The sequence below is a fragment of the Myotis brandtii genome, unplaced genomic scaffold, assembly GCF_000412655.1.
Source record: "Myotis brandtii unplaced genomic scaffold, ASM41265v1 scaffold672, whole genome shotgun sequence".
NCBI classification, from domain to species: domain Eukaryota; kingdom Metazoa; phylum Chordata; class Mammalia; order Chiroptera; family Vespertilionidae; genus Myotis; species Myotis brandtii.
Genome location: NW_005370621.1, coordinates 369,992 through 392,945, shown reverse-complemented (window position 1 = coordinate 392,945; position 22,954 = coordinate 369,992). Strand labels below are relative to the sequence as shown.

The 22,954-nt window shown below is 43.6% G+C and overlaps 2 protein-coding genes across 4 annotated transcripts in view; one reads left to right on the top strand and one right to left on the bottom strand.

The window, feature by feature from the left end:
• Positions 1-4,847: 4,847 nt before the first annotated feature.
• Positions 4,848-9,437, top strand: TMEM252 (transmembrane protein 252). Its single transcript, XM_005881230.2, has 2 exons — positions 4,848-5,196; positions 8,426-9,437. Exons 1-2 carry the CDS (start codon positions 4,919-4,921, stop codon positions 8,661-8,663), a joined length of 516 nt encoding a protein of 171 aa, XP_005881292.1. The 5' UTR covers positions 4,848-4,918; the 3' UTR covers positions 8,664-9,437.
• Positions 9,438-13,523: 4,086 nt separating this feature from the next.
• PGM5 (phosphoglucomutase 5) overlaps positions 13,524-22,954 on the bottom strand; it is a 174,716-nt gene continuing 165,285 nt past the window's right edge. For all 3 annotated transcript variants that reach the window (XM_005881229.2, XM_005881228.2, XM_014529202.1), the window contains one exon: positions 13,524-15,027. In XM_005881229.2, coding sequence (XP_005881291.1) covers positions 14,938-15,027 — 90 coding nt within the window. In that variant the 3' untranslated portion in view covers positions 13,524-14,937. The remainder of the gene's footprint in view (positions 15,028-22,954) is intronic.

The window sequence follows — 22,954 nt, the reverse complement described above, 5'->3', positions numbered from 1 at the left end:
GAAATGGCCAGTGTTCAATGAACCCATACGTGTGAAAGGCTAATCCAGAAATCACTCAGGAATCACCAGACCCTGTTGACATCGCTCGCTACGCACATGCTCACCTTCCCCATCTCCCACAAAGCCTCACTTCCTGAAGCAAAGTGACCTTCTGAAATCTGGCCACTCAACCTCAGCTCTTGGCCCCATGCCCCTCCTATGCAACAGCTTCTACACACCATTAGCTTCCTTCCAAAGTCCCCATTGAGTTCTTACCCAATGCAATACACTTTTCCTGTTTTCAAGAGAAGGGTACGGGCCAAGCATCCAGCAAACAAAGACAGGGCAGAGGGCCATTAGAAGTTCCAAGGCATTTACATACTGCAGGGAGCGTTTGAAAGGAGGGGGAGGTTTCAGGGGCTCCATCGCGGAAGGCAGCACAGTGCTTGGAGCACGGCTCACTCAGTGTTCAGAACAGCACCCATGGGGTGGTCATGCTCACAGGAACAAAGTGTTGAAAGAGTGATTATGTGTTAAGATAGTTTGGCTGTCAACCAAATAACATGTTACTGCCTACTGCCAAGCCAGGCACTTTTGCTGATTGGTGACTTTTTAAGAATGATGACAATAAATAAACTGGTTTAAAGGAAAAACATCATTTCCCAGGTGGGTTTATTGTTGAAGAGATGGGAGTTGGGTAAGAGGACTTTAGCTTGGCCTTTGTTGGGTCCCAGAATGTTCCTCTATCGAAGGTGGGCTTCTGTCCATATTCCTCCCAGAGTACCCATTCACCATCAGTCCCACACTGTCTATATCAGCCGTGGGCAAACTACGGCCCGCGGGCCGGATCCGGCCCGTTTGAAATGAATAGAACTAAAAAAAAAAAAGACCGTACCCTTTTATGTAATGATGTTTACTTTGAATTTATATTAGTTCACACAAACACTCCATCCATGCTTTTGTTCCGGCCCTCCGGTCCAGTTTAAGAACCCATTGTGGCCCTCGAGTCAAAAAGTTTGCCCACCCCTGGTCTATATGAACTTCAATGAATCATCAAGCTCTGTCTCTTGCAGTTTCTTCACCTTTAAGTGGAGTCAATATTCCTGGCCCCTTACTCTCACACTCAGTGCTGGGTATGTAATGAGGTGGAGGAGGGTAGGAAAGTTGGCCTGGGAGTGAAGGCAGACCCAGCAGATAGGGGAGAACATAGGAAGCCCAGGCAAAAGCCCACAGGTCTCCTGAAACGGACTCTGTAGGGTGACTTTTTGGTGTTTGGCTGGCTCTCTATTGGATTTCTTTTCTTTTCCCCCAGCCCTGAGGTTTTGACTGCTGTTCCGCCTGGGTTTCTGCCCCTTCAAGGCTGATGAAGGCCAGGGTGCTTTCTCTCAATGCCTGTGCTCGTTCATGATCACTGAAGCAAGCACCAATCTACTTTCATTTTCTACTTTTCAAAAAGCCTTTTCACTGCTAGTAGTTGTGGGGAATGTGGGTATACCACAACACAAACAACAGGGAAACCACAAGTAATAAAAAAATTATTTAAAACTCCAAGTCAACTGGTTTGAGTTATCCTTGGTCATTGTTGAGGCATCAAAGGGGAATAATGGTCATGCAGCAGGGGTGTATGTGGTTCAGAACTGAAGCTGAGTCACAGTAAAAAAAATCTTATTATTTAACAATTTATATATTTTATAAAACAAACACAAACATGCAAAAATAACTGTAACATTAATCATCCCTGGGTATGTCTCAACCACTGTCATGAAGAAGACAGGTGGTTCCCAGCAATACTTCCTATTTCTATATTGCTTCTTTTCCCCTTTCCCATCTACTCTTCATATACTGCACCTTCTTCTATACTTTCTCCTTGATGCCCCACCTCACTCAAGATAAACTCCTCAAATATTCTGAGCCCAGGGATCTCATGAAAAGTCACTACTCCCTTTCATCCTCCTGCCAGCTCTTGGATCTTGCTCTTTCCTACCCAGTTTCTCACCAAAACAAACAAACAAAAAACCACCACCAACAAAACCCACTGCTCTGGAATGACAGGGTCCTCCTTAAAGGATATGGAAGTGAAGAATCTGTCTGACAAACTATGAGGCACTATTTATCCTTTATTGGAACTAGAGGAGGAAAAGTACAGAGACTTGCTTGCTCAAATATTTGTGTGATCACAGGAACCAGGCCTGATTTGTTCTAATGCCCAGTCTGATTCACTCCTCTCCCAGTTTTGGTCTAAAACAAAAAAGCCCAACCCTTTGGGTGAGCAGTTCTGATAGAGAGTGCTGTCCCTCCTTCCTCTACACTCATCTCTGGGGCCCTACCATTTACCTGTTCTTGGGACCCAACTTCTAGGGCACCCCTTATAGTTGGAAATCCTGGGTCTTCCCCAGTTTTTTGGAATCACAACAGTAATAAAAGTAACAATAATGGTGAGGATGATTCTAGCTAACGTAGATAGGGCATTTTCTACGTGCCAGGCACTGTGTAAACATTTAACATTGATTGTGTCTTCTGGTTTCCAAGTCCTAAAGAACTGTATTAGTTACCTAACAAAATGCCACAAAACTTGGCAGCTTAAAACAGCACACAGTCAGTTACCTTCTCACAGTTTTCCTGTGTTAGGAATCTGGGTGTGACTTAGCTGAGTGCTTGGCTTCAGGGTCTCTCAATCACCGCGTTGCTTAGGCTACAGTCACCTCAAGGCTCAACTGGGCGAGGATTTGATTCCAAATTCACGTGATCATTGTCAGGATACAGTTCCTCACTGGTTCCTGGACTAAGGGCCTCAGATCTTCACTGACTGTTGGCCAGAAGCTGCCCTCAGTTCTTTGTCTTATGGCCTCTCCAACATGGCAACTTCCTTCCTCCAGGGTGCAAGCTATGAGGCAGCGAGATAATGCTAGCAAGACAGATGTCACAATCTTTTGTACCTATTCATGGAAGTGACACCCATCACCTTTGCCATATTCTTTTGGTTAGAATCGAGCCACCATGTCCAGCTCACACTCAAAAGGACATGGATCCCTGGGGGCATCTTAGAAATTTGCCAACCTCAAGATCAACTAGAGAAGGAGGGAGAAAGAGTTGTTTTAAGATTTCAAGGATAATATCAAGACTAGAAGATGAAAGTAGTTCAGGGTATAAGGTTTGAAGCTAGTAAAGTTAGACGTTAGGAGGTAGAATGGGACGTACCTTATAGCATTTTTGACCCAGTGTCTTTAATTTTACACGTATTTATTGTGCAAAGAACTGCTTTCTCCACTGGGAAGGTAAATGGAAAATAATGGTAATGGAATAGGGGGGGTAGAGAAAAATCAAAGAGGAACTGAAGGTAATCTCTCTGGACAGAGGTGACCCAGAGACCCCCCTGGGCAGGGACATACATCAAATAAAAAAATGAAAGAATTAGGGCATGAACCAGATCTAGAATAGGGTGTCTGCAACTAAAGACAGTCAAGACCAGGGGTGGGCAAACTTTTTGACTCGAGGGCCACAATGGGTTCTTAAACTGGACCGGAGGGCCGGAACAAAAGCATGGATGGAGTGTTTGTGTGAACTAATATAAATTCAAAGTAAACATCATTACATAAAAGGGTACGGTCTTTTTTTTTTTTAATTTTATTCATTTCAAACGGGCCGGATCCGGCCCGCGGGCCGTAGTTTGCCCACGGCTGGTCAAGACGGAAGAAACACATTCTGGACAAAAAAAAGAGAAGTGGGTTCTAGAAAGATTTTTTGAGGCAACACTACATAGAGCAACAGTATGGGGGAGAGGACAGGAAACATTTTTTAGCAGCATCTATCAAAACATAGTTTTTAAATATATATTTTATGAGGGGAAGAAGATTACAGGATTTTCAGGGCCTTTAGTATGTTAGTACGCTCTGTGAGACCCTAATTTGTGTGTAAGGTAGAGTGCGGTTTGACTAGGCAGAGCTTCTCACAAGTATTTATTTGTTTTGTGTGGAGGTGGTAACATGCTGTGTATTTCAGAGAATGCTCTTTTACCAAATGCCTGTGGCTTTTTTTTTTTTTTTTTTTTTTTTTTTTTTTTTTTAGCAGGATGGGTGGGAACTGGTTCAAATATTTCTCTAAGCCAAGAATGGTGGCCAGTGGTTGGGCAATAAGCAAAATATTTTTATCCAACACCTATGTGATAAGCAGAAATGACCCTTGGATCTCAACATTTGGACACCAACAATGGGAAAGATACAAAATCAGAATCAGAGCAGAAGTCACCACATCATCACCTTTTACAACTACTCACAGAAATCCCTCCCAATTCCCAAAGCTCTTCTATTACAATTCTCCTCTCCAGCACTCTTCCCCTCCTGCTTGTCAGCAGAGAAGGAATCAGGGAGTTCACTCCAAGGGATTTTCTCTTGGAATTTTTTCAATATCATAGTACAAAGGCAATAAAGGGAGAGTCAATGAGAGAGGCAAGACAAACATGTTAAGGGCCTTTTGAAAAAGTCTTTTTAGTACAGAGAAAGAAGTAAGAAATCAAGGGACTTCCTGCTAAGCCACAAAGAAGATAGTTCATCAAGGAATGCCAATTTCTCTAGCATTCGTGGGGAATTACCCACAGTAGGGATTAAGGCACCAGTGTTCTTGTAATCCATGATGGGAGACCGCCCCTCAAATAACTGGTGTCAGCAGAGGGTCCTCTCCAGCTCAGAAGAACAAGGCAGCAATGAGAAGCCACTCCTTCCTGTAGTACACAGTGCTGTGTTTTTAGGTTAATCCTCCAATATACATTATAGTTACTTTCAATGGTTAATGAGTACCTTCTAAGTGCCTGCTTCATTTAATTGTCCAAAGGCCAATTGGTCCCAGAGCGTATAAAGCTACGAGCTGGCTAATGAGCATTCTCTCTGAGCAGGGGAAGCAGGGGAGTGGCAGGGTCAGGGAGCCGGGTTCCCAAGGAGCAGGGATGCGGAACAGAACCGGTGCAGTCCTCTGTGCCCTTGCCCTTCTGACAGGCTTTCTCATCATCTGCCTGGGGGCCTTCTTCATCTCCTCAGGCTCCACGTTCAACTGTCGGTGGAACCTGATCCTGGCCTATTTGCTTCTGCCTCTGGGGTTTGTGATCCTTCTGAGTGGGATTTTCTGGAGCACCTACCGCCAGGCGAGTGAAAACAAAGGGATGTTCAGCCATGGGCTCAGACCACATCTTGCTCACAGGGCCATGGCCCCAGCCACAGTGGACAGGTATGTGCTGATAAGCCAGAGGACCGATGAGGGTTGAGATGGGCCTGAGTTCTGGAAAAGCTGAGTGACTTCTAACCCTGCTGTGGAGCACTTGACATGTCTCATGGGGCTGTATGTCTAGAACCAAAGTGTTATCATCAGGGGATTGCTCTGGGGTTAGTTAATAGGAATAATGGTGCTGTCTCTGGGAAAACCATGAAGTAAATGGAATTTATATCAGAGACGCCATCCCTCCCCCCCCCCCCCCCCACACACACACACATTGAAAACTCACCTAAGCCAATTTAAGAGGTTCTTTTGTTGTATGATGGGAGCTGTCCTTAGAAGCTGGTAGTTATTCCTTTTAATCTAGCTACCAGGTTATAAGGAAGCAAGTCCAGAGCCTAACTCTGCCACACAGCAAGTGAGCACGCAGGCATAAAATCAGTCCTGCATTAGGAACTCAGTGAAGTCCCAGCTTAGTAACCTTTTAGGTATTGTGAGCATACTTTGCATGAAAGATTCATTTGAGGGAAAGCAATTATATTCCAGTGGTAAGATTCAGATAACCTTGCCACAGTGCACCCATTAGGATAGCTATTAAAAAGAAAACCCAAGTGTCAGCAAGGGTGTGGAGAAATTGGAAACCTAGTGCACTGTTGGTAGGAATGTAAAGTGGTGCAGCCACTGTGGGAAATTATATGGAGGTTCCTCAAAACATTAAACACAGAATTACTATTTGATCCAGCAATTCCACTTCTGGGTATACAAACAAAAGAATTGAAAGCAGGGACTTGGAACAGCTATATCTACACCAATATTCATAGCAGCATTCTTCACATTAGCCAAAAGGAAGAAACAACCTAGGCCATCAGTGAATGAATGGATTGACAAAATGTGGTGTATACATGCAACAGAGTATTTTTTTCAGCCTTAAGAAGTAAGGAATTCTGGTTGTCAGGGGCAGGAGGCGGGGGGATGGGGAGTAACTGTTTAATGGGCACGGGACTTCAGTTTGGGAGATAATAGTGTTGGTGGTTGCATTTAATGTGAATGTACTTAGTGTCGTGAACTGCACACTGGCCAATGTGGTAAATTTTGTTATATATTTTACCATATGAAAACATTTCAGTTAACCTCATGGTTAGTATCTGACAACCCCAAACCTCCTAATTTTTGGCTGACCGCAGGACCATTTAGGGATAAAACATCAGGCATCATCCTTAAGGTACGGGCTGCAAGACTCCATAAATTCTTTTACCCTCTTCATCTAAATTACTTTAGCTACTCTGTATATTTTGCTACTCCGTGTATTTTGAATAAGTAGTGCACTTTTACCCATGACTTGATTTTTGACATTATTATACTAATTAATGATACTAATTATAATAATCCAACCCCATTTCCGATGTTTATTATACTTATCAGCAAGAACTCTGGGTTTGATAAAATGTGATTTTAGAAGTGATTTTAGAAGATGCATCTAGAATGATTTTATTTTGCATAAATGTTAGATAATTGCCTCCAGAGTATGAAATTCCTGATAAGAGTAATTGATTACCTTTTGGGTGTAGCTTAAATTTATTAATACATACATAACATCACACTGTGCAGAAATGCCTTAAATTACAGACAGCATGATGCCCCTGTTTATTGTCTCTTCCTACTGCATCTAGTAGATGCCCAGCTCAGTCAAAATGGCTAGCAAGTCAGCCAATGGGAAGTTCCATTTCCCAGAAGCATTTGCATTCAAATGGGTACCCACATTGAGGAATTAAAAGCAAATGGGGAACAACAGAAACTGATGAACAAAAACAGATCCAGAGACAGAGAAGCATCAATCAGACCATCAAACCTCAGAGGGAAGGTAGGGGAGGGTGAGGGTAAGGGGGAGAGATCAACCAAAGGACTTATATGCTAGCATATAGGCCTAACCAATGGACACAGACAACAGGGGGGTGAGGGCATGAGTGGGGGGGGGTAATGTGGGGATAAGGACACATATGTAATAACTTAATCAATAAAATTTTTTTTAAAAAAATAAAAGCAAATGGGCTTGCAGTGGTAGAACCCAGGGCACTGGGAATGAAACTGCTAGGGGTGAGGAGGGTTGGGAGAGGTGAATGGGATTTGGGGGGCAGGCAGCAGTCACCCTGGAGCCTCTCAAATCACTTTAGTGGAGCAGTCGCCAACCGGTGGTCTGTGAGGTCCGAAAGGTTGGCGACCGCTGCTTTAGGGGACAGCTCACCTTACTGTTTTCAGTGTCTTAGCACATATGCCCCATGACACAGCCTTGGCTATTCTGAGTGAAGGCTGAGATGTGGGCTGTACAGTAGACAGTGGCTTCAGCCATTTGGCTTTGGGCCTGGTCACATTTGGAAGGGAGCTGTGCCTACAAATGGCAGTCCCTGTTCTGTTGTGGTTACATATCACAAACACTCCCTGTAGGCACTGGAAGAATTCACTTTGTAAATACACAACTCAACCAAGCTCACCCTCTCTCTTCCTCACCTCCATGCCACCCCCAATCCCATTCATAATGGAGAAGCTGGAAGGATTCAGCAATTAGCAACACTGGGCAAGATTACCAGCTCAGACATGAATGGTTCTGTTAGCCATTGGTCTGATGGTATGGAAAAAAGTTGCAACTGAAATCTACATAAAGTTCTCAGTTTAAATCGCTTGGGAAATTAGTTGTTTTGTTTTTGTTTTGTTTTAACTAGCTGCCGAGACTTGAAAAAGCAATGGGAAAGAGACAAGCATCTGATGTAATGCAAGGAAATTCATGGAACTGGTTTACATTCATTATTTTATTGGCTGTGAGGATCTGAGACTGTGAGTGCAATTGAGTAGATGATTATATGTGTGAATGGAGATAGGCTGTGAATGGACTGAATAATTGGGTAGAGAAGTTCCACAGTTCAGGCCCTCATGTTCCCTACCCCTGCTAAGGATCTCACTCTAGAAGTCTTGGTTCCAACAAGTAAGAGAGAGGGGATAGCCTGGAATAACCCACTGGGGAAAGTGTGACTACAGGGACCCATATCTTATGGCTGAGAAAGAGGGTCCTGCTGGAGGAGCGACATGTTTTTTAAAAACTGGTGATGCCAGGGAAGAAATACATCTGTTTCAAAATCAGTGTTTCTTAACAGTTTCACTTTGCAGTGTGATCTGAGAGAGGCAATCATATGCCTCTCTGGCCTGAACCACTTGAATAACATGTACATGTTTGTGGCATTTTGTCCCCCAGGCCAGATTTTTACCCTCCTGCTTATGAAGAAAGTCTGGATGCTGGAAAGCAAACCTGTCCTGCAGAGGGAGAGGCCGTGGATATCCCTCCACCTCTGTACACAGAGATGGATCTTGGATTTGAGGTTGAAAGTGGAGCTCACCAAGAGGCACCACCATCCTATGCCGAGTCTGTAGTGGACGGGGTGGCAGCAGTAACACCATGGAAAGATGCCCAGAGGCAAAGTCGAGAGTGCTGAAGCAGGGGAAGCTCTCTGGCACCCAGGACATCCTCTCATGGGGCACAGCTGCTAAAAATAATAGCAGGCAAGGGATTGTGGGAGGAAAAGCCATGTCCGTGACCCCATACAAGAACACCCTGAGGGGATCTTGAGCCTCTAAGAAATCTTGTCAGCTTCATTATATTTTTACTCTAAGGGGACAAGTGGGATGGCAGGGTGTGGAAAGACACGCAGCCTGATGCTTTAGAGCTTGGATAAGAATCTTCCTCTCTCTGGGCCTCAGTTTTCTACTCTATCGAGTGAAGGATTTACGCTGGGATTGATAGCTAACCATTATGGAATCCTTTTTATATGGCATGCTCTGTGCTATGAACTTTCTGTGCTTTTTATTTAGCCCTCCTGATTGTCTTCAGAGATGTGTGCAATGGTTATTCCCATTTTACACATGCATAAACTGAGGCTTTGAGAAGTTACGAAACTTTTCCAATAACATAGTTATTTCCAGGAAGATGAAGGAAGGTCCATAGAGGGGGATGCATTTACTTCCAATTTTTATGCTATTTACCCAGTCTTACTTCCCTCCTCACAGAGAGCAGTTTGGACTTCTCTCCCCCTTCAGAAAGTGGGCCCTAACAGGAAGTGGAGCAATCCGTTAAAGCCCCTGAAAAGGCAGCAGAGGTTGCTTTAGAGTTCATCTTCTGGATTCTCCTTTAAAATGTAAACGCGGCCCTAACTGGTTTGGCTCAGTGGATAGAGCGTCGGCCTGCAGACTGAAGGGTCCCAGGTTCGATTCCGGTCAAGGGCATGTACTTTGGTTGCAGGCACATCCCCAGTAGGAGGTGTGCAGGAGGCAGCTGATTGATGTTTCTTTCTCGATGTTTCTAACTCTCTCTCTCCCTTCCTCTCTGTAAAAAATCAATAAAATATATTAAAAAAATAAAATAAAATGTAAATTCGGCCTCCAGGTTTTCTGCCCAGGAGCTTGGCCCTCCCCTCTTGGTGTAGTTCCCTCTCATCTGATCATCATACTGATGATGGAAGATGATTCCTAGTGGTAACAGGCAGCAGCTGGTGAATGGGCACAGGAGGATTTGGACAGTGATAAGAAGGATGAAGATCTTTCAAGGAGGAAGAGGGGTATTGAGATGGGATGGGGCCCCTTGGCCTTCTCTTCCCTGTTATTGCTGAAAAATACACAGGAAGCCACATAAAAGGAAATCCTGGTCCATTTACAAGAAGCATGAATTTGGGCATCTGTGATTTGAATTCTTGACATCAAGGTCACAACTAGATATGCAGGTTGTCAAACAGGAAGGTGATCATTTGTAAGCAATGCAATTGTCTCATTGTCTCTTTCCCTCTACTGAGCCAGTAGTCCTGAAATTTTCCCTGGGGTCTGAGTACACTCACTGACCTGAACAAGCTCCATCGCTGGGCTTTCAGCCAGAGTGTGCAATTGTAATAGATAGTTTTTCCAACTACTGGTAGTCCTGTGAAACAAATGTTAATTTTGGTTTACATAAGAAAATTGTTTTAATCTCTTTACTGTAATAAATTTTGTACTTAAACTTTCCCTTTTTTGCCACTGTTTTGTATCGGGGGCGGGGGGGGGAATCAATAGAGGGACATAAGTCAAAGTTTCATTCTCTATGTGGACCTAACACAGCATCCAAATGAGTAAATCTCTTTGCGAAACCAAACATTACTGAGAAAAACTATTGATTCAGGAAATTAGGCAGGTGCTTTTTGAAAAGAAATACCACTAACAGGCATTTATTGACTTTAAGAAACACCCATATGTACTCTGAAGCAAGCATCAAGAACATGGGTGTTACACAAAACAAAGCCCACCTTTGAAAGGCCCAGCAGTTAAAGTCCACTGGGCCAGTCAGACAAAAGTGTCTGTGTGGTTAGTAAGAATTCATTGGCCACCCCAGGGGGATTCACTCAGGGAAACAGACATTGTATCCCCTCTTCCTCCATAAGCTTATGATAAAATTAATGGAGATGGATTGAGAACCCGGATTCCGTGAATGACAGGGGAGAAAGTGAACAAGAGGCAAACCTCTAAGGAGAGTGTCTTTGCTTGTTCCCTCTTCTCAAATGTGAATGATAATCTCACAGGTCACTGGGGAAGGGCAATATTCAGAGGTGATGGCTCTCCAAGTATTTTAGTCTTATAATGTCTCCCTGAATAGTAAGTTTAAGTACCCCCATCCCAGAAGGTGAGCATGATAAGGTCAGTTATAGAGTAGTTCATGCTGAGTCTCTTGCATACCTGAGATGTAGCGTGGGTATTTTTAAACCCTCCACACAAAAAACTCTCAAGTCCTTTTACTGACAATCCTTCAGGATTCTACTTAAACAGTGTTTAGTGAGGTATCCCCAGTTCACCTACATTGCAGGGCACATACTAGGTGCTAAAAGACATGGAAATATGATAAAGACATGGGTTTCTAATGCATATCCTCACTGGATCCTAAAATGCTCCCTGGCAACTCGGGCTGCTTCACATACCAGGTGGGCTGTCAGCTGCAGAGCTGGGCCCACTGATAAGGCCTCCAGCTGGTTGGAGTGGCGCAGGCATGCTGCTAAGCTCCGATGCCTCAGATAATCTCTTGCTGTTTGTAACTGTTGAAGGGCCAGTTGTAACTGCTGTAGACTGATTTACTGGCAGTTACATCATTTCCAAAGGTGCGAGATTTCTCAGACCCTTCTCCACTCAGGAATGGAATGTCCTCAAGGCTGGTGGCTGGGATATCAGTGTCCAGTGGCCATGTGTTTCGAGAATACCCAGTGTATGACCAAGCAATAAAATGGAGTCATCTGTTAACGTTACTACGGATGCCCCCAGGCGCTCTTCAAAGTCCCCAGACCTGCCATGGCTGATGGATATTGCCACCAAAGTGAATCCATGCCTTACACTGACCCACAGCTGGCCAGTGAGAAGTCCCCAACCATTACCCCTGTCACTGCCTGTATTACCTGCAGAGAGCACTGGCACAGGGCAGCCAGCTGTCAGCCCAGGGCGGCACCATGGCACTGGTCATTAGTCTTAAGCTCCCTGTGCAGAAAGCCTTCCTGCCATGTCCAAGCCCTTTGACCTACAGTGTCATGCAACACTATTTGTCCCGTGAATACTGTGGATGGAGATTGCGCTTCAGATCAGTGAGATTAGATAAATGATCTCATTTTAGTAATGGCTACCTACCCATTTTCAAAGTCAACTAATAAACTCAAGAATCACGGAGGGGGCAAAACAACTTTTTGTTCTCAAGGACGGAGTGACACCGGGCAGGATGTTTAGCATCCTTGGTCCCTTTCCACTAAACACCTACCTGGCATGTGTACACACATTTCCAAGCCCCTACCAGCCTGGTTGGGAACCACATGTTGCAATATTGTATATACTGTTATATAGCATTGCTGTCACTGCTCTGGAGGTGCATGGTGTCGTGAGTGCACCCTCAATATTAGCTGATTACAAGAGTGACCCTTGCATTTTCCAGACTCTATGTCTCTTCTATGACTGTCTCCTGTGGGCCCCACAAACTTCTTGGATTTCTCCAGTCATTTGCTCTGAAGAAAAACTGAGGGCTGGAGCTCCGTCTTCAAGAGCCTAATGCACATTATGTGCAGAGGAGTGACCTCTTGTCTCCCACTCTTGGAGGATAAGGCAAGAGGACATGGATGCATAGCTCAGCAATAGGAGCTTGGGTTTCAGGTAAAGCAGATACAGTACCTTGGCAATGTGATGCCAGCAGGTTCCAGAGAGAGGCTGCATCCTAGAGCCACTGCAGGACCTTCCCTTTGCAGCCTCGCTGAGAAGCTCTGTAAACACAGGTGGCTGTGCAGCTGCTTGCCATCACTGGGCCCAAGCATTGCTCTACCTGATATTTATAACACTGTGTCTGCTTCAACCCCACTCATCTAAGCCACCCTCACTGGACCCAAAGCAAGCCTACTCTCCAGCCCTTCCACCTCTCAACTCCTAGACTTTGTTCTTGCTATGGTTACCCCTGGTGAAATTATGTAAATGGTTACAAGTCTCAGGAAACTCCACTCTTTGGGAAACCCTTCAAGTGCCAAGTCCTTCCTTCTCTGAGTCAATCTCTCTATGAATTTCCACAGCACGTTGCCTGTGCCTCTACCGTAACATTCATGTCTATCTGATTCTTTGTCATAGCCTCTTGTTTCCAACTCACAAACTCACAGGAGCAGGAATAACATTTTATACATCTTGCTGCACCAAAACCAGGACTCTGCATAGAGTTGTTCAATCATTGTTTGCTAGATGAATGAATATATAGTTGGGCTGCTGGACACACATGACTCTGTAGAGAAATAAAGAAGTAGAATTTTAAAATGAGGATTAATTTGCATTTGAACATGGAAAGTTAGAGATGATTAAAAGTAGCAACTTGAGGAAAAATAAGTATTTTCTTACCGGCAGGCAAGCCTAAGAATGTACTAATTGTGTTGACCAACACGGAGCTGAGTAGTGAATAAATGGCCATCATGGACCATCACTTTAAAAACGATGAGAACCAAAGCTATAAGGCAAATTGTATTCTGTTGCTGGATTTCATAACTAGTTCTTTAGACTCTTAGCCCAAAGCCACCCTCTTATTATTTTGAAGTGAAGATACTTACAATGAAAGATCAAACGCCATTTCAGTTTCTGCTCACTCCCAGAGGCAGTTTTGAGCAATTCATCTGTCTTTTCTGTTCCATTTATTTAATAAATTCCTAAAGTCATGATAATGAAAACCAGCCCTTGCTAGTGTTCTGAAAGGCAGACTTATCAGAATAGTGACCACTATTGGGGTTTCTCAAATTGAAAAACAAACAAATAAGCAAAACTCCACAATCTTTGCATAAGGTTGAAATAGGAATTCCTTTTTTTTATTGGAAACTAAATGTCCTAGTAAGTTTCTGACAGGCATAGATAGAAAATAGAAACAAAAACCTTAGTGGGAAGGTTTCCCTGCTTTCACTAATCCTAACTACAGCAATAACAAACGGCTTAACAGTCAAAGCACACCACGTCATCAGTCCAAATGACACGATAAGTGAGAGTGCCGTTCCCAAGGAAGCAAAACATATGCAAACAGGTCCCACGCGCCCAGTGTCCTGGCTGAGTCAGAGGGAGGCTGCTGAGGCTGTGGTACCCTTTTTCTGGGCACAGCCAGCCAGCTGTGACCCTATGCTCTCCAGCAGGGGTCCCCGCTCTGACCTGCATCTCATCAGGCCCATAACTGTACCACCACACCAATAAGGTTTGCTTCCAGCATCCATTTCATTTCCTACTTTCACAGCATTTCATTGTCTCCTTTTACAGTCATTATAAGTAAGAGCTGAACTGTGTCCAAACAAGTGCATAAAAATGGGCCCTTATTGGGAGATAAGATAGCGGAGAAAACGTCAGAGATCAGACGTGGTGATATTTTGTCTTCCCAGGAGGAATGAGTATAAACCCATGTATCACCCTCAGTGATGTGATCAAGGGAGGGCCTGAAAATTTTAAACACGCATTGTGGAGTCCTGCCAAAAATGATTTCCCACCTACATAATGAATGGCTGAATTTGAAGGAATGCAGCCAACTCAATAGTTAAAATAATATCTACAAAATAAGAGAGAACACCCTTTGATATGTTTTGTTGATGGTGTGCCATTGTGATGTGTAGAAAGCTTTAGAAGATGTGAGAGAAGGTGGCACGGGGACTTTGGAGATGGAAGGTGGGAAAGTGGGTCATCAAGTGGTTGGTGGGATAAGGTGAACTATTGGGAGGTCTACAAATTCCCTAATGGAAAAGCTGGCCTTGGATGAAAAGCTAAATCCTCCTCCATGCTGAGGAGGGTCTTCTTAGGTCTGCCCAAGGGTACCTGTGGCTTGGGGTCTGCTCAATTCTGGCATTGGACTCTCCTCCATTACATTTCAGAACCTTTTCTCACCTGGCACCACTGATGCCCAGATGTCGTGATGAACAGTTTCCTAGCCCACTTACTCTTTCTCAAAAGGGGATGTTCCTTTGTGTGATAACATACCAAGGAAAATGATAGTGCAGCTTTAACAGATAACTGAAGACCCCATTGCATTGGGAGGAACTGACCAAAACCCAAACAAAACAGATTTTTTTATTTTCCCACCCCCCACCCCCACCAGCAAATTATCTTTTGTGGGTTTTTTTCCAAAGTCATAAGAGGCACAAACAGGTAGCAAGAAGGCGTGGGTGACGTGTCTCCCGCAGACCGCTCTCCTTTGGGCCTGGTGAGTCATGGTTTCTTCCTTCAGGTTATAACAGTGGGACCCCTCCGGCCGGTTCTCTCGTGAATCTGGGATATTTTCAGTGCGATGGCTATCAGAGGGCTCAGCACTGCCTGGAAAAGGAGGAAGACAGTCTTTGAACAACTCAGGTCAGTCACAGGAGAGCTGCTGTGATGGACTTTGATTTCAAACATCTAGGTGTGATTCTAATTAACAACTTCCTGGCAGCGCCATCATGGGTAGAACACCTGTTCTCTGGGCCTTAGTTTCCTCTTTCAGGCAAGGAGGTTGAAGTGGGCAGAGGAGGAGGGGGAGAAGATTATCTCCAAAGTCTCATCCAACTCTCAGAAACACTGACCTAAGATAGGAAACTGCACAACCCAACCTCCAGAGCACTGGAGCATTTCATGAACAGAGCTTTGTGACACAGGGAACTCCAAAAACGTCTGTCTTCCTCTGCTATCTTCCCGCCCCCACATGTGTGCCCCTTCCCCCACGCCACATACACACATGAGCTTGAGGAAAAACAACCGTTGTCCATCCTAAGACCATGGGTATGAAGAACCTACTATCTTAAAATGTCAAAGAAGATAGGCCAATCCACTGGCTAGAGCTGCAGAAAGAACTGCTCATTTCTCTCATGAAATAACACAGTGGTCCCTGAGGCTCCTCAGGGTCCCCTAGAAGGAGGTAGGGTGGTTTAGAGGCCTAAGAAATAGATTCTAGGAATCACAAAGATATATTGAAGAATAAGAATCATTTCTTGCCCATTAACTGCTTATCATTTCATAGGAATAAGGTATTGTTTTCCAAAGTGTGGAGCATGTATTATTCAAGATGATTTTAGTTGGTACAGGAGACTATTTTAGGTGGTGCATAGACATGGTGTGACTTAAAAAACAATGAGAAAGTCACTCTATTCTCCATTCTTCTTCAATTATCCTAATTTCATCAAGGAGAAACTTTGCTGGCAATTTTTAACACTTTACCAAAACAGAACATACCTCAGGCAAAGATAACCTAGGTAGGAGGTGATACGTTGTATGTTTTTTTGAATTCCCTTTTATGGTGCCATTTTATTTATCACGGGATAATGTGTTTTTCCTTGTAGAGCACTGATACAATTTTCTGTGGTAAATAGATCTAAGTGAAAACAAAGTGAGTCCATTTAAAGACAAATCCTAAGTAGAGATACTGATATAACAGAAGCTTGGGAAATGCTGGAATTAAGGAAGAAAAAAAGATACCATAATGAGGAAAATAAAACCTGTAATTTTGGAGAGTGGTGGGGGAGTTTTATCACTTGCAACCCTTACCTATACCTAACAGATACAGGGATGTAGGGAATGCATACATTCTCATCAGACAAGAGCACCAGCAAATGCCCAGGGTACAATTAGCACAGTGTGTCCCGAGTGGAGTGTAGACACAGACCATCCTGAATGATAGCTGAGCAAACCTTGTTTGGAGGGACCTAAACTGCCAGAGTAAAGGTGAAGGATATAGATTTAATTCATTAGGCAATGGAAGATGAAGGAGTTCTCTGAGCTCTCTAACTTGCTCACTAATTTCTGCATTCAGCAGAAAAGGTATGAGCCTACCAGGAGTCAGTTAATGCCTATTGTGCTTGTTATTTAGACTATGCAATTATTAAATTATATGTAAACCAGTAAAATGTAAATATAAATAAGAAGAGATTTTTTTCTAGATAGTTAAGTTGAATATTTTGGAAAGAATTAGGTAATGGGCATTAGCTAATCCTGTCAAATTAGATACTATAATATATTTGGGAGAAATAAAAAATATATAAACAATTCTTTCCTCATATAACTTCGCAAGTAAGTTCCCAATGACTATAAAGAAATTAAAGGTGGTTCGGCTGGTGTGGTTCAGTGGTTGAGCACTGACCTATGAACCAGGAGGTCATGGTTCAATTCCCAGTCAGGGCACATGCCATGGTTGTAGGCTCAATCCCCAGGGTGGGGCATGCAGGAGGCAGCCAATCAATGACCCTCTCTCATCATTGATGTTTCTATCTCTCTCTCCCTCCCTTTCTCTCTGAAATCAATAATTTTTTAAAAAAGAAATTAAAGGTGAGCATTACAGATAATGAATTATGAATGAAAATCTTTTAAAAAAATAACCACAACCAAACAGTATGCTCATGTTCAAAGATAAGGTCTTGGACCAAAATTAAAAGACTGACAAATGAGTATTCATTTAATAATTTGTGCTAAAAATATAACTCTTTCTGGATTAGTGAATCAAGTATTTGCCCCTTGTCCTAATCATGTCAGAGGAGAAGGCTTAATGGTTATTATGCAAACCAAAGAGAAGGAAGCACATTTTGAAAACTTTATATGAGGAAGATCTTGAGCACAGGAACTCACACCCTGAGCAAAGAGCCCCAGGCGAACCTGGCACAGAAGCTGTGGAGCCATATGCCCTCAGGGGACCGTGAGGGTTTGGGAGTGAGGTCCACTGAGCCATATTTCCAGGAACCCAGAGAGTCTCTAGATGTTTGTGTGCCCCTGAGGAGTTCTGGGAGGGGTCCCTAAAAATGCCTAAGATTGAATTGTTGCCAGCATTGTGAAATGGGAGTCGCAAATCATAATTAATTTAAGGATCATAAAGTGAGGTATTTTTTTTCTTGCCTGAGTGTGTAAATACAGGGTTGAACAAATGTAGGTTTACAGTTTCATTGTGACATTCTTTTGAGTTAATAAAGCTATTGTAATAATCATAACTTGCATGTCTTTTTCCTTATAAACAACCATGAGTCTACTTTTACCCATCCATATACATGTATACATAGAATAAATGGGCACACCATAAGAGCAGGAACTTTGTCTAATTTAGGGCTTAGAAAGTGCCCACTCCTTAGAAGGCATTCAATAAATATTGGTGGAATAAACTGATGCTATATCAGCCTGATGAATGGAAAATGATGAGGCAGATTGATTCTTCCGTGGCCATTTATGAAGGGCACCCTGGGTGAATGGAAGGGTCAAGAGTAGTGGATCTTTACTGTTATGTTTTTCTTTAGAAATCACAGCTTTGATACATGTGAATCCTAGATACTTCTTTCATATCATCAGCCATGTATTATGGAAAAGAGAGAAGGGAAGTTAATTTCTCTGAGGCATTAGAAAGGCTCTCAGAATGGGGAGTGAGAAGAGGAGTTAAAAATGAGAAGCCTGCCCGGCTGGCATGACTCAGTGGTTGAGCTCAATCTATGAACCAGGAGGTCATGGTTCGATTCCTGGTCAGGGCACATTCCCCCATTGTGGGCTCGATCCCCAGTATGCAAGAGGCAGCTGATGGATGATTCTCTCTCATCATTGATGTTTCTACCTCTCCCTTCCTCTGAAATCAATAAAAATATATTTAAAAACAAAAGAGAGAGAGAAGCCTGTGGATGTGAAGTCTCTCAAGTGTAACGGAAAGCACAGAGCTTGAGCAGCGGAGAGGAACAGGGAATGGTCTTGTTTGATTCCTTCCAGTCACAGACGAGGAAACCCAGTCTAGAGAAGAGACAAGAATGGCCCAGGGTCACCTGTGTTCAGTGGCTAAGCTGGGATAAGAACATAGTGATGCCTCCTATGCTGTCCTTCCATTACACAGTTCTGATTCTGAGACCCATGAGTGATAGAAAAATGGCGAATAAATGAGCCTAAGGGGAGGGGAAGGAGAAATGGTAGTCTCATCATCCCATTGCACCAAACAAGCCTACAGTAGAGGACAGGCCTGACAAGCCATCCCACTGACCAAGAACAGGTGCACGGTGGGAACAGGAGCATTCCCAGCTACATGAATGCTTTGGAAGTTCCAAGATGATTCTTTGTGAATAAAGGAAGTCAACTAGTAGGGACTTCAATTAGGAATAGAGTATCTTTTTTCTAATTCCAATACTTCTTAGAGTGCCTGACATAGCTTTTCTACACTCAATTGTAGGGACCAGTGAGTGCTCATCCTGCAACAAACCAAGTTGGCAATATGTCCATTCAACAGTCCTCATGGCTCCAAGGTTGGGTGAATTTTGCTGTTGTCGCCTTGTTTATTAACTGCCAGGCCAAAGAGGGAATTGGGGCCTGTACTTTAATTTTTGATATTTTAACATGAATTTTTTTGCATGGATTTTTATTTTTTAAAATATTGTATTAAAATATTTATCTTGATTACCAAATTTTGGCACCCCCTTAAATTTTATGCCCTGCTCACCTTACCCTAATCCTGGCCCTGTGTTAGGTTTTAGCCTCCTTATACCCCCTGGAAAGACAAAGGTTTCTCATTTCACTTCCTTTCCCATCTTATCTCTTGCTTCATGTGGTTGTTGTTTTAATCCATGATCATGTAAACTGGAGCCACAATAACAAACCCCTAACAAACTGAACTCCTTACCCTGACTAGCAATAGACAGGAGAGGTGTAAATGACCCGAATGTCACAAGACTCGAAGTAAATAGTTAACTGATTTTTTTGGAGAAAAACAGAATCCTAACCAGAGATACAATCACTTATTAAGTAAGATTTGTCAGACTTTGTGGTGCGAGCCTGCACTGGGAGTGTGCATTGGGAGGGTCAGGAAAGTGTCCTGTGGGAAGGAGGGGTGGGGATGACAGTACTTATCCTAGCTCGTGATTTCGGGCAGGTACTACAATCCAGAGAATGCAGATCATTCAACACCAGAAAACACTGATATTCTGACGTCCATGAAATCAGGATTTATAGCAAACACCATTTTCTCCTGATCCTTAGGGGCAACTTGCAGCAACACTCCCACTTTGGTTAAAGCTGAACTGTCTTTCTCTCATGATTTCATTGAAACGTTCATTTTTAATCTATGTGTTGCTTGCTTAAGCTAAGGCAATGGTTCTCATACTTGAGCATGCATTGGAACCATCTCAGGGATCTAATAAAATGCAGACAGCTGGCCCCCTCCCCTCAAGCCCCTGATTCAGGAGATCTGGGGTGGAGCCCAAGAAAGCATTTCTAACAGGTTCCAGGTGGTGCGGATGCTGCTGGTCCAAGGACCACACTTGCAGAACCACTGCTCTAAGGTTGCCCACTACTGTGCCTGTGAAATTCTTTGCTCTAGAATCTAGATAAATACTAGGTTGCCTTGTTTCTATCACATGACTTCACTCTAAGGCCATAGCTGATTGGACCAGGAGTGGGTCCCTCACCTATAGGCACCCAATCCATAGTTGATCAGTGACTGAGACATAGCCTAGGGCAAAACCTGAGCCAGCTGATCAGATTTTGCCTTAAACTGGTAATAAACGCCCCAGACAGATGGTGAGGATAATACGTAGAGGTGAAGGCAACCACAGAGACCTGTATTCTTCCCTGGACATATGCACCCTTTCCGGGCCCTGAGAGCTGTCATAGATAATCTGGAAAGAGGTGGGGGCCCCAAATGGCCACTACTGAGCTTCTTGCCAAGTCAGACAGGAGAGGCTGAGTTAGAAATAGTTTGATCCATACAATACAGAAATGTGACATTCTTGCCTCCCAGGAATTGTGGAGCAATTCAGACCCGTTATGATTATAAAGTAAAGATCATCCCCTGCCTTTGTTTCTAAAGCATCTCAGTATCGGAGAAGGTTTCTGATTACACTGCCCTTCAAAACCCCAATTCTCTACAATGTAACAGAGGAGAGCCAAGTATGAGGGTCTGTAACCTCAGGCTACCTTTTAATAGGCCGGTAAGTGAGGGTGGAATATCCTAAGCTCCTCTCAGCAAGCCAGGAGGCCTGGCAAGGACTGGCATCTTCCTGGAGGAAGGGGTGGCCTTGTCTTCTCACAAAGAGGCCATCCACCAGCCTCTCTTTCCTGTGTATTCCCACTGAAGGCACCTTTCCTAATTTGCACAAAGGTGCTGTATAGATGCTGCCCTGTTTACTGTAGTCCAGATTTTAGGTAACAAAAAAGACTAGCTACTTTACATGCATTTGGAAAGCATATAGAAGCAAAATTATTACTGAAATTCAAATAAAATCCAACACATCTTTCTAATGTAAATTAAGTGAGAATGCTAAGCACTGCAAACATTTTATTCTTTATTACAATACATACAACCATGGTCCTAATTTTAACCTCCTTTTCATGTAATACACCTACCTATCTATTTTGGTCCAAAATAGACCTAAAATTAACCAAAATACAGAATATGAAAAGTTAGTATAGATAAATCTGTATTCTGAGCTTAACACTGAGGGAGCCCATTTATCTTGTCAATATCAGAAAAAAATAAAAACTGCTCCACAAAAGCTCTCTTCTGAGGGGAAAAGATATTCCAAGAAAAGTGCAGATGAAATGTTACCCCAGAAAGTTAAATCAAAGCCAAAACTAAATGAGCGTTTGGGAATACAGTGACCAGCCTAAGGGAAACCACACTGGCTGGGCAGGGTTGCCCCTGCTCCACCACCCTCCCCACTTTTGCAATTGATTTGGATTTTAGGAGGTGAAAGGTAGCACTTAGGTTGCAAATCCAAAATAAAGTGGAAGAGGCATGAAGTCAATTTTCCTCTTTATTCAATTTGGCTCCACACTGGGAAATAAGGATGTACTGTGTAGGGATGAGGAAGGGGAGAGAGCAAGAGTGTGGCCATGTCTGCAGGTACAACCAAAAACAATGGGCAGAATCTCTGTGCCCTTTCATTGCCATTTGAGCAAACACAAACCGACCTGCCGAGTTTACAGCTTAAACTTCATAAAACTGCTCTCTGATCACTCTTTCCCTTTCCCTTTTCCTCTTTACACTATTTCTTTCCTCCCGTCTGCCACCAAAAACATTGTGAAAGGACTGGAAATGGCTAATTGGTTCAGTTAATCACAATTTCTGCCTGCCCTCCTCAAATGTCCCTATCCCAGTCTCATGTTTCTCTCGTTCGGGGACATCCACAACAGACATCAAATTTCCTTCATGTGGGCACCTAGAGTTGCCCATCCCTGCCACTTACAAAACTGTTAGCAGAAATGTAACTGCAAGGTTGAAAGCAGAGGTTATGGAAACAAAAGGACCACTGTCTCTCCCGTTCTTGTTACTCAAAGAATTCTCCTTGTTACCGCCTGCCTCCTCATTCTCCTCTGTTCCCAAACCTCATCTGAAGCCAAGAGCTGGGTTATCAGTCCTCATATCATTTTTTAAAAACGGGTTCCTACATTTGGAACAATAATGTGATTGAGCTTGGTTTTCTGAGTCAGAAAGCCATGTCCTTAGAGATGAATGAAAAGCATCAACAATGATTGGTCAGCGAGCTGCTACCTGAGGATGAAGTAAGGGACCAGGCAGGAAAGGTGTGTCCCTGACAAGCTCCCAAAGTGATTCCAATGCACATCCTGGTCTGGAAACCACTCTTACAAGGTGCTGTTTACGTACTCTAGAGGGGGCAGTGTGTGATAGTGGTTACCAGCAGGACCCTGAAGCCCCACTTGTGTAATTCACCAAAAGCTGCCATTCTTAGCACCCTTCCTGGATAGAACAATGCTGCAGGACAGAAAGAGCTCAGGATCATTTCCCTGAGCTCCAACTGTCTTCCTATTCATGTTACTATTGGTCACTGATATTCTTCAAACAATGTTTTTATATATTTCTTTCACATTCTTCTTTTCAGAGGGAGGGTTAGTTTGAATCACGTAGTCCACCATTCCTAGAAGCTAGAAGTCCTTCAGATAGGGTTCAGTTTTTCTTTTTGGTAATAATTTTGCTGTCAATACCTAAAAATCAAACTTCATATGAAAATTCAGGAAATCTGGCAACTCCAAGCTCATATATTAACTAGAGGTCCAGTGCACAAAAATTTGTGCACTCGGGAGGGAGGGGGGTTCCCTCAGCCCGGCCTGTGCCCTCTCCCAGTATGGGACCCCTCGGAGATAATGACCCTGCTGGCTTAGGCTTGCTCCCCGGTGGCAGAGGGCAGGCCCAATCCCTAGGTGCAGCCCCTGGTCGGGCTCAGAGTAGGGCTGATTGGGGAGTTGGGGCGCCGCCCCCTGTCATGCACAGAGCAGGGCGGATCGGGAGGTTGCAATGCCACCC

What these genes read in the sequence shown, in the direction of transcription:
- TMEM252 (XM_005881230.2), top strand. Translation starts at nt 4,919, where the DNA reads ATGCGGAACAGAACCGGTGCAGTCCTCTGTGCCCTTGCCCTTCTGACA. An exon ending in GCCCCAGCCACAGTGGACAG is followed by an intron (nt 5,197 to 8,425) that starts GTATGTGCTGAT and finishes TTTGTCCCCCAG; the next exon opens with GCCAGATTTTTACCCTCCTG.